This window comes from Macaca mulatta, chromosome X (assembly GCF_049350105.2).
Source record: "Macaca mulatta isolate MMU2019108-1 chromosome X, T2T-MMU8v2.0, whole genome shotgun sequence".
Classification (NCBI taxonomy): domain Eukaryota; kingdom Metazoa; phylum Chordata; class Mammalia; order Primates; family Cercopithecidae; genus Macaca; species Macaca mulatta.
Window position 1 is genome coordinate 38137183 of NC_133426.1, and position 14628 is coordinate 38151810.

At 38.3% G+C, this 14628-nt stretch overlaps 1 protein-coding gene across 17 annotated transcripts in view; it reads right to left on the minus strand.

Moving 5' to 3' along the window:
- RPGR (retinitis pigmentosa GTPase regulator) overlaps positions 1-14628 on the minus strand; it is a 60308-nt gene that overhangs the window by 16057 nt on the left and 29623 nt on the right. For 5 of the 17 annotated variants that reach the window (XM_077988382.1, XM_077988379.1, XM_028842535.2 and 2 more), the window contains 6 exons: positions 14239-14424; positions 12541-12709; positions 6971-7062; positions 6547-6612; positions 3440-3620; positions 947-2825 (listed from right to left, as the gene is read on the minus strand). In XM_077988382.1, coding sequence (XP_077844508.1) covers positions 1078-2825; positions 3440-3620; positions 6547-6612; positions 6971-7062; positions 12541-12709; positions 14239-14424 — 2442 coding nt within the window. In that variant the 3' untranslated portion in view covers positions 947-1077. Of the gene's footprint in view, positions 1-946; positions 2826-3439; positions 3621-6546; positions 6613-6970; positions 7063-12540; positions 12710-14238; positions 14425-14628 lie in introns of those variants that run through there. The other 12 variants (XM_028842537.2, XM_028842536.2, XM_077988384.1 and 9 more) reach the window with 4 other exon arrangements.

The following is a 14628-nucleotide window of genomic DNA, read 5'->3' on the forward strand; positions in this document are numbered from 1 at the left end:
CAAAGAATTTCTGACTATATACATTTAATTTTTTATTTTACTTGAAACATTCTGACAAGCAACAGACAAACTGAAATTACAGAATAGTCAATGAATACATTGAGGGCATATAACACATACCGGAAATGAAGGCTCTGATAAAGTACAGTTAAAGCTTGGAAATGACAGGAGTTTAGAAATAAAAAATTACAGAAGACAAGAGACATTAAAGCTGTCATAACTTTTCAAGAGTAAAGAAAACAACTGTATAGAAAACTAAATTAATTTTAAAGTGTAATTTTTCTTCCCTAAAACGTTTCCTACACGAGTAACAATGATAGAGTAAATCTGTGAGAATGAAAAGAATTTAAGAGTTAGAAGGGACTACAGTTATCACATCATCTCATCCACTCCATTTTAGAGATGAGGAAACCGAAGCCCAATGAGTCATTTCATTAGGTATACTGCCATCTGGCCAGATACTAACTAAAAGAGATCACGTTTTTGGGATCTAAGCTCTGAACACAGCTGTCACTTTGTAGATTTTTGCAAAAAGAACATATAAAAGGTAAAAGACAATACTTTCTTTAAAATGTGAATGCCTCAATTGAGTTTCAGAATACCATTCATTATTAGAAAATTATTCTATACAGCAGGTAAACTGTAATCACTAACTTAAAAAAAGTGCTAACACATTTATAAGAAATTAGAAGTTTTTATAGCCCTTAAGCATCTGTGCCATTTAAAAATGGAATGATTTATACACACAATCAAAACACTCTTGTAGTATATTATTTCCTAAAGCTGCCTTTAATGAATATATAATGTTAATAATCTGATATGACCTTTTAATATTTTCTAGCTATGGTTTTATAATTTGGGGGTGAAATACACCAAAATTTTAGTCTGAGAGAGGCCAAAATTTACCAGTGCCTCCTGTTGTCTTTGGCTCCTTAACACAGCTGCATCAGTTGCTTTTTTTCACTACACATAAAATAACTGACATAAAATCAATTTAACAACATGTAATGAGTGCCTGTTATATGCAAGGCATTTAAATTGTTTGGCTGGCCATAATCGGGTCACATTTAAGGTTTGTTACTTCAATTCCAAATAATGTGGTAATACATTATTCCAGAACTTTTTGGAACCTGGTGGCCCGTTTTCTACAAGTTGTTTTGACTGCACTGGCATTTTGGACCTCTGCTCTTTCCCATTTCCCTGTGTGTTAGTAATTAACTTTTTTTGATATGTTTTATGTTTGCTGTATTTCACAGATCCTTTCATTTTGCTCACTTTTTTGTACTCTTCTCCATTCTGCCTTTCATTCTCTTCTTCGCCTGTCTCCTGGTACTTCCCCTCTTCTTCCTCCTCCTCTTCTCTGTTCCTCCTGTTTTCTTCTCCTTCCCCCTCCTTTTCCGTTTCTTCCCCTTCCTCCTCTCCTTCCTTTTCCTCTCCTTCCACCTCCCCTTCCTCCTCCCCTTCTACCTCCCCTTCCTCCTCCCCTTCCACCTCCCCTTCCTCCTCTTCTCCCTCCCCTTCTTCCTCTCCCTCTCCTTCTTCCTCCCCTTCCTCCTCTCCTTCCTCCTCTTCCCCCTCCCCTTCTCCTTCCTCCTCCCCTTCCCCTTCTCCTTCCTCCTCTTCCCCCTCCCCTTCTCCTTCCTCCTCTTCCCCCTCCCCTTCTCCTTCCTCCTCTTCCCCCTCCCCTTCTCCTTCTTCTTCCCCTTCTCCTTCCTCCTCCCCTTCCCCTTCCTCCTCTTCCCCCTTCCCTTCCTCCTCCCCTTCCCCTTCCTCCCCGTCCTCCTCCCCTTCCTCCTCCTCTTCCCCTTCCTCTTCTCCCTCCCCTTCTCCTTCCTCTTCTTCCCCCTCCCCTTCTCCTTCCTCCCCTTCCTCCTCCCCTTTCCCTTCTCCTTCCTCCTCTTCCCCCTCTTCTCCTTCCTCCTCTTTCCCCTCCTCTTCTCCTTCTTCCTCCTCCCCTTTCCCTTCTCCTTCCTCCTCTTCCCCCTCCTCTTCTCCTTCTTCCTCTTCCCTCTCCCCTTGTCCTTCTTCCTCTTCCTCCTCCCCTTCTCCTTCTTCCTCTTCCCCCTTCCCTTCCTCCTTTTCCCCCTCTCCTTTCCCCTCCTCTACTTCCCCTCCCTCCTCTTTTTGCTCCCCTTCCCCCTCTGTTTCCTCCTCTTCCCCTTCTCCTTGGTCTCCTTCCTCCTCTCCTTTCTCCTCCTTCCCCACTCTTTCCTCCTTTTCCCTCTCTCCTTCTTCCACCTCTCCTTCCTCCTTTTCACCTTCTCCCTCCACTGCTTCCCCTTCTCCTTCCTCTTTCCCTTCTCCCTCCTTCTCCTCCTCTTTCTCTTCTTCCTCTTCTCTGTCTTCCTCCTCTTCTTCTCCTTCTCCATGCTCCTCCTCCCCTTCTCCCTCCTCCATCTCTTGGTTTCTTTCCTTCTGATGGCCTTGCTCCCTCTCCTTTTGCTCCTGCTCTTTCCCATCCCTCTTCTCCCATTCCTCCTCCTCTGCTAGGTCCTTCTCTCCCTCTCCCGGCCTCACCATTTCTCCTCCACCCTTGTCTTTCTCCCCCTTCTCCTCCCTCTCCTCACCTTGCCAGTGTTCTGCTCCTGAACTACCCTCCTCACAGGTTCCATCCCCTCTACCTTCAGGCCCATCCTCTGCTTCTCCCGCTGACTTTGCCTTGCCTTCACTCACCTCTGCTTTGTCTGTAAGGTCATCTGATAGGATCTCTGTTTCCTCCTGTCTTCCTCCATGCACCTTCACATTTTCCTCATTTGCTTCTACCTCTTGCTCCTCTATTCCATTTCCTTTTGAATCCTCTGCTCCTTCCTTCTCCTCTGGGATCTCTGACAAGCGATCACATTTAAAATCATACTTTGCCATGGATTTGGATATTACGGGTTTAGTCTCTTTTTCATTTCCTTGTTCAATCAATTTCCTGCCATACCATATGTTTTGGTCAGTTTCCACTTCATCATCCTCTTTCTCTCCACTACTAAATTCTATTGCCTCCGGCTGCTGGAATCCATCAGCTATACCCTGCTGACTCTCACTTGCACTTTCCATGTAACGTCTAGCTTTTCTACTGATTCTCTTTCACTGTCAAAGATCACATCTTGCTTGCAACTTTCCCTTTTCTTAACAAAATCTTTATTTTCTTCACTCTCAGTATTCATACCTCTATCTGGTAAGTTGCCAAAGAAAGAACTCATATTTTTTGTGCTCTTTTCCCTTTTTCTTAAATCCTTCATACCTGCTATTTCTGCCAGTTTAGTTTCCTTCTCACTGACTATTTCTTCTGCTTCTGATTCCTTCTGACTGTGTCCTCCATCACTTTCCTTTTCTATTTCCTTGGCATCAAGTTGATCAACACCATTATTATTTTCATGTCTAAATACCTCTTTTTGTAAACCCTCTCCATCAGTGTCAGCCTGAGGTCCCACCTGGCCTGAGTCATTACCTAGTTCCTCATCTGAAAATGCTTCGATAGGCGTAGCCGGTTGCGTCATGAAAATCCCTCGTGACACATGTTGCTCACATGCTTTCCCTTCTTTCATTTCTGACATTTCTTCATATTCATCACTATCATCGTTTTCAGTAAGAGCTGTATGCTGCATCAGTTCCCCAATTGTTTGTTGTTTCTGTAAATTTTTTGAAGTAATTATCATAGTCATACTACTATTAGTTTACAAGGACACCTTATCTACTTTAAATACTGCCAAGATTTTACATTTTTATAAGTCTAGGAGAATAAAAATAGCAAATTTTACCAGATAGTTTGCTGAAGTTTTGTTTTCTTTAAGGATCATTTGTGCCACTCTCTAGTCTGTGATACATCTAATTTTGATTTAGTAACATGTATCTGTGTTTAATTTTCAACTCGTACTACCTGCCTTAATTTTGCCATTAATCACAATACCATCAATATTTATTCTCTGCCTCTTTTCTCAATCCGAATCAATCCTTACATAAAACTTCGAGATTAATTTTGCAAGATGCTATTTAAAAATGTACACTTCTTGGCCTGGCACAGTGGCTCACACCTGTAATCTCAGCACTTTAAGAGGCCGAAGCGGGTGGATCACCTGAAGTCAGGAGTTCAAGACTAGCCTGGCCAACATGGTGAAAACCTGTCTCTACTAAAAGTACAAAAATTAGCTGGGAGTGGTGGCACATGCCTGTAATCCCAGCTACTCGGGAGGCTGAGGCAGGAGAACTGCTTGAACTCGGGAGGCGGAGGTTGCAGTGAGCCAAGACTGTGCCACTGGACTCCAGCCTGTGGGCAACAAGAGCGAAACTCCATCTCAAAGAAAAAAAAGTACGCTTTTCTTGTACATAGTACAGCTTAGTATATTTTTCCCACTTTCCCGATCATCTCTAATTTTCAAATTTTTTTTCTTGCGACGGAGTTTCATTCTGTCACCTAGGTTGGAGCTCAGTGGCATGATCTCAGCTCACTGCAGCCTCTGCCTCCTGGGTTCCAGCGACTTTCTCACCTCAGCCTCCTGAGTAGCTGGGACTATGGGTGTGCGCCACCACACCCAGCTAACTTTTGTATTTTTAGTAGAGAGATGAGGTTTTACCATGATGGCCAGGCTGGTCTCGAACTCCTGACCTCAAGTGATCTGCCCATCTTGGCCACCCAAAGTGCTGGGATTACAGGCATGAGCCACCACGCCAGGCCTAATTTTCAAGTTTTCATTTGTCTTTTGAGTCCACAAAATTCACAAAATAAATAAAAATGTAAAATTTGAAAAAAATGAATAGTCCACTCCTAGAACTGAAGAAACTGCACATGAAATGTTTTTTTATCTATAAACTAAATAATAACGAATATATTTTTCTTTTCTAAACAAAACCTTCATATGCACTTTCAAATTTTTGACCTTCTTCCTTGTACTGATTATATTCTTTAATTATAATAATTTCTATAAATGAAAGAACACTAAGAGGAAAGACTATTAAGTGTAAAATGTAAGATTTGTATAAAAACTATGAAATCAAACACTGACATTTGAATAATGTATTAACAATATAAAAGTAATTTCCTGCTGGACCAAATAAGGCAAAACCAAATTGCTGATCTAAATTCTACAAACAAGCTAATGGATGCAAATATCTAATGAATTTGGGTCTCTGGATAGTAAAAACTCACTAATTCAAATTTTATAAACTGTGATGATTAGGCCTAGGAAGAGGTTCCTATTGTGCCAAAGAGATTATTAAAACATGACAAGTTAAAAATTAACAAGTTAATACACAGAAATAGTATAATAAATCTTTTATCATTTACTAAAGTAGGCCTGGTAGGGCCTACACTTAAAAGGACTATAGAAAGTATATAATATATGTCAGCTTAAAAGCAATTGCTTTCCGTTTCTGGTTGTTCTTGGTCTTGCTCTTTAAAAAGTCATGATTCTTTTAAGAGCCCTAAGAGAGGAAGGCCCGGTTGCCAGAACTGATTTCTAAAGGCACATGCCTTTCTTTCCCTAGCACAATAAAGCAGCCCAGAAGACGGAGAGCCTGGAGTCTAAGGGAAGAGGAAGGAAAGAAACAAGAAACGTGTCTGCTTGGAAGTATAGCCAGTCAAAAATCAGTCAATATTCATTGAGCTTCTACAACTGTGTTCGAACAGCTCTCCCATATTCAAAGGAATGCTGTTATTCACCATGCCTTTCAGTATTACAGATAGAACGAATGAGGACTAGTTCTAAATTTTAACAATTTAGCATGATTCTCCTGCACTTCAGTGACTTCAATGTTAAGAGTTTTAAACTTGAAAACATGTCAAAGACACTACAAAGAGAAATTAAATATTTTTTTTATAGTCTTCTTCCCTCAATTTACATTTCTCCAATTTATTTTCCTAATCCTCAAATCCCTCATTCATTCATCACACTAGTCCTTAAAGCCAGGAAAAGCAAAGGATTTCAGGGCAGGCCTTTATCTCTCTACGGTTGTGAAAACCACAGCCTATTCCCTTCTTTTGCTATTTGTTATTCATTAAAAGTCTCTCTTTCCTACCCATGAACAGTCTCTAATTTCCAAATGTTTAATCTTATTTTTATGCTATCAATTTCTTGATAAATTAAAGCCCAACCAAATATTGGGAAAGGTTATCAAAGATTTTCACTAAAATCACAAAATTGTAAAGCTAAAAAAGATATTAATATCATTCAGTAAAGTCAGCATAGTAATTCATTCAAAGTCATACTCAACCAAAGTCAGAGAGCCACTCTATCAATAAATGGTAGTCTTTTCCTACACATAAGAACTGCAATCATAACCTATGGCTTGACAGAAGGAAAAGTATGGCTAGTATAACTTAAGTTAGTGATCCCAAAGAGCAAATTTCAGCAATAAAATGCTTCCACTCTTGTTTCTTTACAGAAAATACATAACATCAGAACAAGGCAAAATGGAGGTTATCTACATTGTATCCCTCTGTCTTTTAAATTCTAAAGTAAGTAAATGCTTACGTTTCTTGTGTTCTTTCCAAAAACCATCCAAAAAATTAACTTAAACTGCTCTTACCAACAATAATGAAAATAAATCTCCATATTATACCTTTTGTTTCTGAACTGGTGATAATTTTAATGACTTTTCATTGGAATTCAGGCTCATAATGTGTGTCTGAAATAAATAAAAAATATATATTATAAAAAGAATACAGTATATATACTATGTGTTTGTACTATATATATAGTACAAATTTTATATATATGTGTGCATATATACATATATAATGAAGGGAAAACAGTTCAGATAGTAATAGAATCCACTCTCAATTGCCATACTAATAATGTGAGGATCAAAACAAATTTTATATGTGAATTATACCTCAATATAGTTGGTTAAAAATAACAAACAAAATAAGAAACAAGAAAGCGGTTTTCATGCATATAAGAGTATAGGAAGTATACACACATTCACATACACAATGAACTAAAATTCAAACTCATATTTAGATAAACAGATAGGAAATCATTACCATATTCAAGATATCAGTAGTTTCTCCAAGGCTTTCTACGGTTGAAGAATTATCTATCTCTGCTTCTTTGGTCATTTCATCTAGAAAATAATCTGAATGATTAAATGGGAAAAAGGAAATCCAGATTTCAACAGAAAAGTGAAAGGCAACTGGAGAGAAAACAGAAATTATTCTATAATATAAAGTGTAGGTATAATTTTACTAAAAGTCCTTTAGCCTCATGTCAGGGAAACTGAAAAGAATTCATTCACAGTGACACAGGTTTTTAAATCTTTGTGAAAGTTTAAAAATGTTGACACCAATTAGATTACAATTGTTTCATTCATATGAACAGGCAAACACTATTCCTTTGGGATAAATAACTACCCAGGTATCGAGCACTGTAATAGCTAGTCCTAAGAAGGGCCCCAACGACTTACATCCTCCTGGTGTTCATCCTCTTGTGTAGTTCCCTTGCACATTATACCAGGTTGGTCTGCATGTGCACAGCCAGTAAAATAAAGCAGACGTACCTGTGATAGCATTATAGCTTCTGTTTTGGTTATACACATGTATGCACCCTTGTGCTCGCTCTCTTGCTCTCTCTCTCTCCCCCTCCACCCCTGGCTACATACGTGTACTCTCTCTCTTTCTCTCCAATCACTTGCTCTGTAGGAGTCCATGTTGTGAGCATCTCAAGGAAGTGAGGCCTCCTGCCAATGGCCATGTGAATGAGCTTGGAAGTGGATCTTCCAGCCTCAGTCAAGCCTTCAGATAACTGCAACCCCATCTGACAGTGTAACTGCAACCCTATGAAAGAACCTGGACCAGAACCACCCAGCTAAGCTCCTGCTGGACTCCTGACTCTCAGAAACTGTGTGAAATAATAAATGCTTTTTGTTTTAACCTGCTAAGTTTTAGGGTCATTTTTAAAATGCAGCAACAGATAACTAGTATAAATACCTAGAACCTTTCACTGAAAACTGCAAGGTTATTACATCATAAAGTAGATAATTAAAAGTCATAGGCTCTACTTGACTTTACATTTTTCTCAATTTCTCACTATGCCTACATTGATCACTGATACATTTGGAAGTAGCTCCGTAATGAAGTCTTCACTAAAAAATGACAGTCCACACTGATCCCTCCCCTTTAAATCCACTGAATTGAATGAGCAAATAATCATTTGGTATTTATTCCATGTGCGGTAATATGCAGAATAGCAACCTAAGTAATTGCCAATTCTTTTTTATTTTTTATCATCTATATTTAAGGTATAAAACAGATGTTTTGATATACATATAGTAATAAGTTTATTAAGTATTAGCAATTACAATTTTGTTGTTTGTTGTTAAAAAATTTTAACTGCCATGAAGTTACAGTCTATGAGAAATTACATCCGTATGTTGGGAAGCAGGTAAAGTTTCACTATGGAGGTACATAGAAGGATAAGTAGAATTCTGAGAGGCAGAGATGGAGGTGTAAGGGGAAGACAATGAAGCCCATTCCTAATAAAGCAGCAGAACAGTAGTCTGAGCAAATGAGCAGAGGAAAGGAGTTTGTCTTGAAGGCTTACCAAGTGCCAGAAACACATGCTTTTATATATATTACACTGACCCTATGACAACAAGGAAGGTTAAGTATTATATTCTCATTTTGTAAATGAAGAAATTAAGTTTCAGTGACTGTTGGTGTCCAGTGTCAATCTTAGGTGTGTCTGACTCCACAGCCCTTGTTCTTTCCACTAAGTTAGACTGAAGAGATCAGTCTGATCAAAATTAAGAATCAGCAAACTTTTCTCTAAAAGGCCATATAGTAAACATCTTAGGCTTCCTGGGCCATATGGTCTCTGTCCTAACTAACCTATGACATTGTAGCAGAAAGCAGCCACAGACAATACATAAAGGAATGGGTATGGCTCGGTTCCAATAAAACTTTATTTGTAAAAACAAGTGGCCAGCTAGATTTGGCCCAAGAGCCATTGTTTGTAGACTATCATAATACATTACTACCATAAAACTACCTATTACCAAATGAAGATTGTAAGGAAAAGACTATTGAGAGATAAAGCTAGAATTGGGAATTATATAGGAAAATTAACACTTATTTTCATAATTAGGAATTCACTGAAGACACTGGAGCACATGTAAACTGAATTGCACCTTAGGAAGATTACTGTGGAAAGTGTTACGCAGGACAGATTGGAGAGGGCAGAGAATATAGGTTTGGAAAATACATAGCAGATTATTTAAACTGATGGCCTTGCCTCAGATTTGACTGAGAAAACAGAAGTCATCATATCTGATCCACTTGATCTCCTCACCAACAAACATACACAACTACCTATATTTGTACCCAAGTTCTCATTTGCCTGTTAAAATGTAGGATGTGTTTTTCCTGTTACCAAAGACCACTCTCTATGCTGGCCCCTCCTGTTTTGCAAGAGCTTTACAACTTTGGTTATACTTTCTCTCCTCTGTGCTATCTCCCTCTCCAGGACTACTGGCTCATTCATTACCAGACAAATGTGCTCCAATATTTTCTATTGAGCCCACATCCCCCTCTAGCTGCCAGACCATTTCTCTGCTCCACTTCAATGGCAAATACACAAACAAATTATCTGCTCATCTTATCTCCTCTTCATTTCCTCATTTCCCATTCATAACTGACTCTTAACACTCTGGCTTCTTCCCTGATCTTCCCCTAGAACTGCTCTTGTCGAGGTCACCAGTAAACTCCATTATACCAAATCCACTGGATACTTCTTTGAGCTATTTTCCCTTGATCTTTGAGCAGTACTTTGCATTCACGACACTACACTGTCCTCATTTCCCACCTCCTGCCTTACTGGCTGACAAAGCTGAGGAAGGCTTCTTTGCCAGCTCTTCCTTCTCTACCTCTCAAATATTAGACGTTCTTAGGGCTGCATTCTGGGCCCTCTTCTCTTCTGACTCGACTCTCTAGCAGGTGATTTCACCAACATCCATGGATTTTATTATTATTTTAAATAGAGAGAGGGGGTCTTGCTATGTTGCCCAGGCTGGTCTCAAACTCCTAACTTCAAGCAATCCTCCCACCTCAGCCTCTCAAAATACTGGGATTATAGGCATAAGTTACCATGCCCATCTCTTTTAAATACCATCTCTATGTTGATGGCTTCCAAATGTATATTTCTAGTCCAGGGCTCTCTTCTAAACTTTAGGCTTGTGTTTCAACAATCAGCTCGATATTTCTACTTGGATGCCTCACAGATATCCAAGGCTTGGTTCTTAATTTTATTCCTCAAATGTGTCAAGCTTCCTCTTGCTTAGGAATCATCCTTGATTCCTCACTTTAATTCACACCTATGTGTGGTGCATTCATAAGTTTAGCAAGTCCGGTTGGTTTTTATGTCTATAATGTATTTCACATCGTCCCTCTTCTCTTTTCTTTTTCTTTTCTCCATCTACGCTGCAAACACCTTGGCCCATACATTATCACCTCTTGCAAAGGGCTCACAAGTACTCTTCCTATTTCTAGTCTGGCCTCTGTATAACCTATATGGAGGTAGAAGTGATCTTAATCATCTTAAAGTGGAAATAGGACTGGAATACATTAGTCTACTGCTTAAAATCTTTTAATGACTTTCTATTGCACTTAAGAAAAACATTCATATCAAGTAGGTCTTCATGGCTTATAAAACCATAAATAATTTTTCACTGTCTCTTTCTCCAATACGGCTTTGTCTTAACATTTCTCTCACTTTCTAGCCCCACTGGTTGTCTTTTTCTTCTTAACTGCCTCCAAACCTTTGCCTATATTATTTTCTTTGCCTGTATTATTTTCTTTGCCTGAAATACATCTATTCTCCTTGTGTAGCCATCCCTTTCTTATCCTTTAGCTTAAATGACATCTCCTTAGTAAGACGTATCCTGATATACTTTTCCTCCATTATAAAGACTGAAGTCTGTGAATGATTTAGAAAATGTCACAGTATATGTTAGACACAACTTTCAAAATAAGTTTTATTAAGAAGAGAGTGTTAGCAGTCACAAGAAGACAAGAAGAGATGGCATTTCCTTTTGATCTAGCTACAAAATCATGCATATTTTCACATTCAAATCTCTGGGACTGAGAAACAATTTTCTCTAAACCATAAATGTCTTTCTTCCTTGTACACACTACATACTGCTTGTCAGAATCTACTTCTTTTTCCATGTCCAGGGCTGAAGAGTACCATTAGACACTGATTCTTATTTCAAAAGAAAACATACAAAAGTTGTGGGTCAGGTGCAATAAATCAGCTCATTACCAAGGTCCTAGTTAGATATAATATCCCATTCCCATAGCCCACAATTCTTACCTGAGTTCCCAATCCTATATTACCTCAACCCTTTGCCTAGCTTCCGGATCTCAAAGATACAAAAATTATCTGTTTCTAGACCCTGATTCTTAGTCCCTGATGACAGGTTTATCTTCTTAATTTCAAATTTACTGCTTACTTTCTGATCTCCTGGTCCTGGTTTCTTGTCCTACCCCTATCAAATAGAGAAGTATGTTGGCTATTACACATAAAACTGCTATGAATCTTCAAAAAAATAAATATGTTTTGAAACTTCCAGTAATTTTCAGAAAAGGAATGTCTCCTTCAAAAATTATTTGCCATTTACTTCAAAAAATATATGTCATTGGAACAATAATTTGAAAACACACGAGAATCCCTAAATTTAATTAAGAGAGAATATTCCCTCTTTAGACATCCCGCAGTAACATACCGACACTCCTAAGATACACAAATATCTGTAAAGAAAATTAGTCAGAATAGGTATAGCATAGTGAAAGAGCTGGGATTACAACTTAAAACGTGAAATCTGTATCTAACAGGTAGTGAGGTAAAGGTATTAATATTAATCATAACAACATTTACTGAGGTGTTTCTAGAGGTGCTGGGCTCAATGCTAATTATTTTATATGCCTGATCTCACTGAATCCTCTCAATCACTCTCTGAAGTCAGTATTATTCAATCAATTTCAAAGCCAAGGAAACTGAGGCTTAGAGAGGTTAAGTAACTTTCCCAAAGTCAGTCACACAGCTAGTAAATGTCAAAATTGGCATTTGACCCCAGATCAATTTAACTCCATATTCCATGCTCTTCACCATTATGTTATACTGCCTAAATATAGAATTTCACATAGATCCAGAAGACCTGCATTCAAATTCTGACCACTTCATTTACAAGCTGAGTGACCTTGAGCAAGTCACTTGATCTCTCCAAGCCTTGCTTTTCTCATCTCTGAAATGAGCACTGTAACTCCCTCCTAAGTTCATCGAGTGGTTTCAGGGTTTAAAGGGGATACAGTTAAGGAAGGTGCTATGACTGTTACCCACTGCTCTATAAAGATATGCTGCTGTGGTTACATGGCAGTCTTGGGGCACCGATGGTGCTTTCTATTTGTAAGGATATTCCTGGATTTGAGTTCAAATGAGGGATGTTAGGCTCTAACCAGGGAGAGAACAATTTAAATAACTGGAGAAAACATCTTAAGATAAACATAAAAACAGGAATAAAAGGCACATTTATCCTGAGAGCAGACAGAGTGGCAAATGTTACCTGGTTCCTCTGGGTGCATGAGGTCCTGTTCAGATAAGACGCTCGGTAGGAGGTTACTCTCAGAACAACGTGCAAAGACTGAATTGGGGGGAAAACAAGCAGAAAGGCCAAGAGTCCCTTCTATTGGAGGTAGTGTTCTCATCATTGAAATAGAATCTGGAGACCTCTCCTTTAAAATAAGCAGGTTAAACAAACTATTAAATGATGTTATAGATTTAATATTGATATAAACCTTCCTAAAAGTTGCAAAAATATTTAAGAGAAAGAGTTCAAAGTATGCCAACACTCCACAGCATTTACTTCTTAATTCCCAAAGGCCCAAAAACATTTTGTTCTGTTGTCTCTGTATCTTAGTTGCTCTAAATTTCAATTTGGAAGCTTTATTTTTCACATAACGGGGGAAAAGTGTGTGTGCATTTTCTCCACACTCCCTAAGAAACAAAAAATTACTTAGAAGATGTAAATTAACAACAACTACAAAACACTGATGGGGTATTTGTCAACTTTTCCATATATGCTTTTTCAAACAAAACACCAGATTTAACCTTTTTACTTCAAAAGAAATATGTTGGCTATTACAAATAAAACTGCTAGGAACCTTCAAAAAAACATGTTTTGAAACTTAGAGTAATTTTCAAAAAAAGGAATGTCACCTTCAAAAATTATTTACCATTTACTTTAAAAAACATATGTGCCACTGGGGGGGGGGGCTTGATGGCTCATGCCTGTAATCCCAGCATGCTAGGAGGCCGAAGCTGGTGGATCACTTTAGGTCAGGAGTTCGAAACCAGCCTTGGTGAAACCCCGTCTCTCCTAAAAATACAAAACAATTAGCCGGGCATGGTGGTGCGCGCCTGTAGTCCCAGCTACTCAGGTGGCTGAGGCAGGAGAATTGCTTGAACCCAGGAGGTGGAGGTTTCAGTGAGTCAAGATTGCGCTAGTGCACCCCAGCCTGGGCAACAGAGTGAGACTCTGTCTCAAAAAAAACAAAAAGCAAAACAAAAAAACCCCAAAAAACAAAACACACACACACACACATATATATATGTCATTGGAACAATAATTTTAAAACACAGAAGAAAAATCTCTAAATTTAATTAAGAGGGAATATTTCCTCTCTCTAATTGAAGTCCTTATTCCTTTGTTTTCCCATTTCATTGTTTATAGTGTACAATCTTCCACTGCTCATGAGGCTTAACTGAAAGACAAAAGAATGTAGCATTATATAAGTCCTACAGAGTTCTGAACAACGTAACACTGTTCCTATAGTCAACGATACTGTATTGCACACTTAAAAATCTGTTAAGTGGGTATATTTGTTGTATTTTTACTACCATAATAAAAAAAAAGCATATAACAAGGTGAAATTCAAGCCACATGCAGTTGAAAAAACAATTCAGCATTCATTGTGAGGTGATAAAATAGGACTATAAAAGGATGCTTTTATAGCACCATTGTCTATATGCAAAGGTTTTCTATAATTTAAATTTTCCAGTTTGTGTCTTTAAAAAAAGCATTAAGCTTTTCTGAATTTTTCTGAATTAACTCTAAAAGTTTGTAAGCACTTAACTCTAATAATTTTATTTAGCAAATTTATCTGAGAAGACCCTTTGATTTAAAAAGAAAACAGATTTTTTTCTTCTACTTTTCTTTGCAGTGCTAGATAATACTATTATACAGAATAGGCCACCACTGTACCCTCTCTCTTCGCCGCATACGTGCTGATAGAGTTCTCTGCAGTACATTTCCTGAGGTTAAACTGCCATACGGCAGAAAAGTCGCCACAGATAAGCAAGTATCACTTATTTCATCGAATTCAATTTCTTTTGCCACACCACGATGAGGAGCAGCAAAAACTACCATGTGACATCCACCACAAGCAACCTGCAGCATAAATCCACAGAAAAACGAATCAACATTGGCTTCAAACACATATGAGTTTTTAACAGTTATCAGCTGTAAGACATTTACTTAGTGATAGGCTTCCTAGACAGACTGACTTGGTGAATCTGTCTATATGTATGTGTGTGCGCACAACGAGAATGTGTACACAATATGTATAAAATAAGTACACAATTGGCCGGGCGC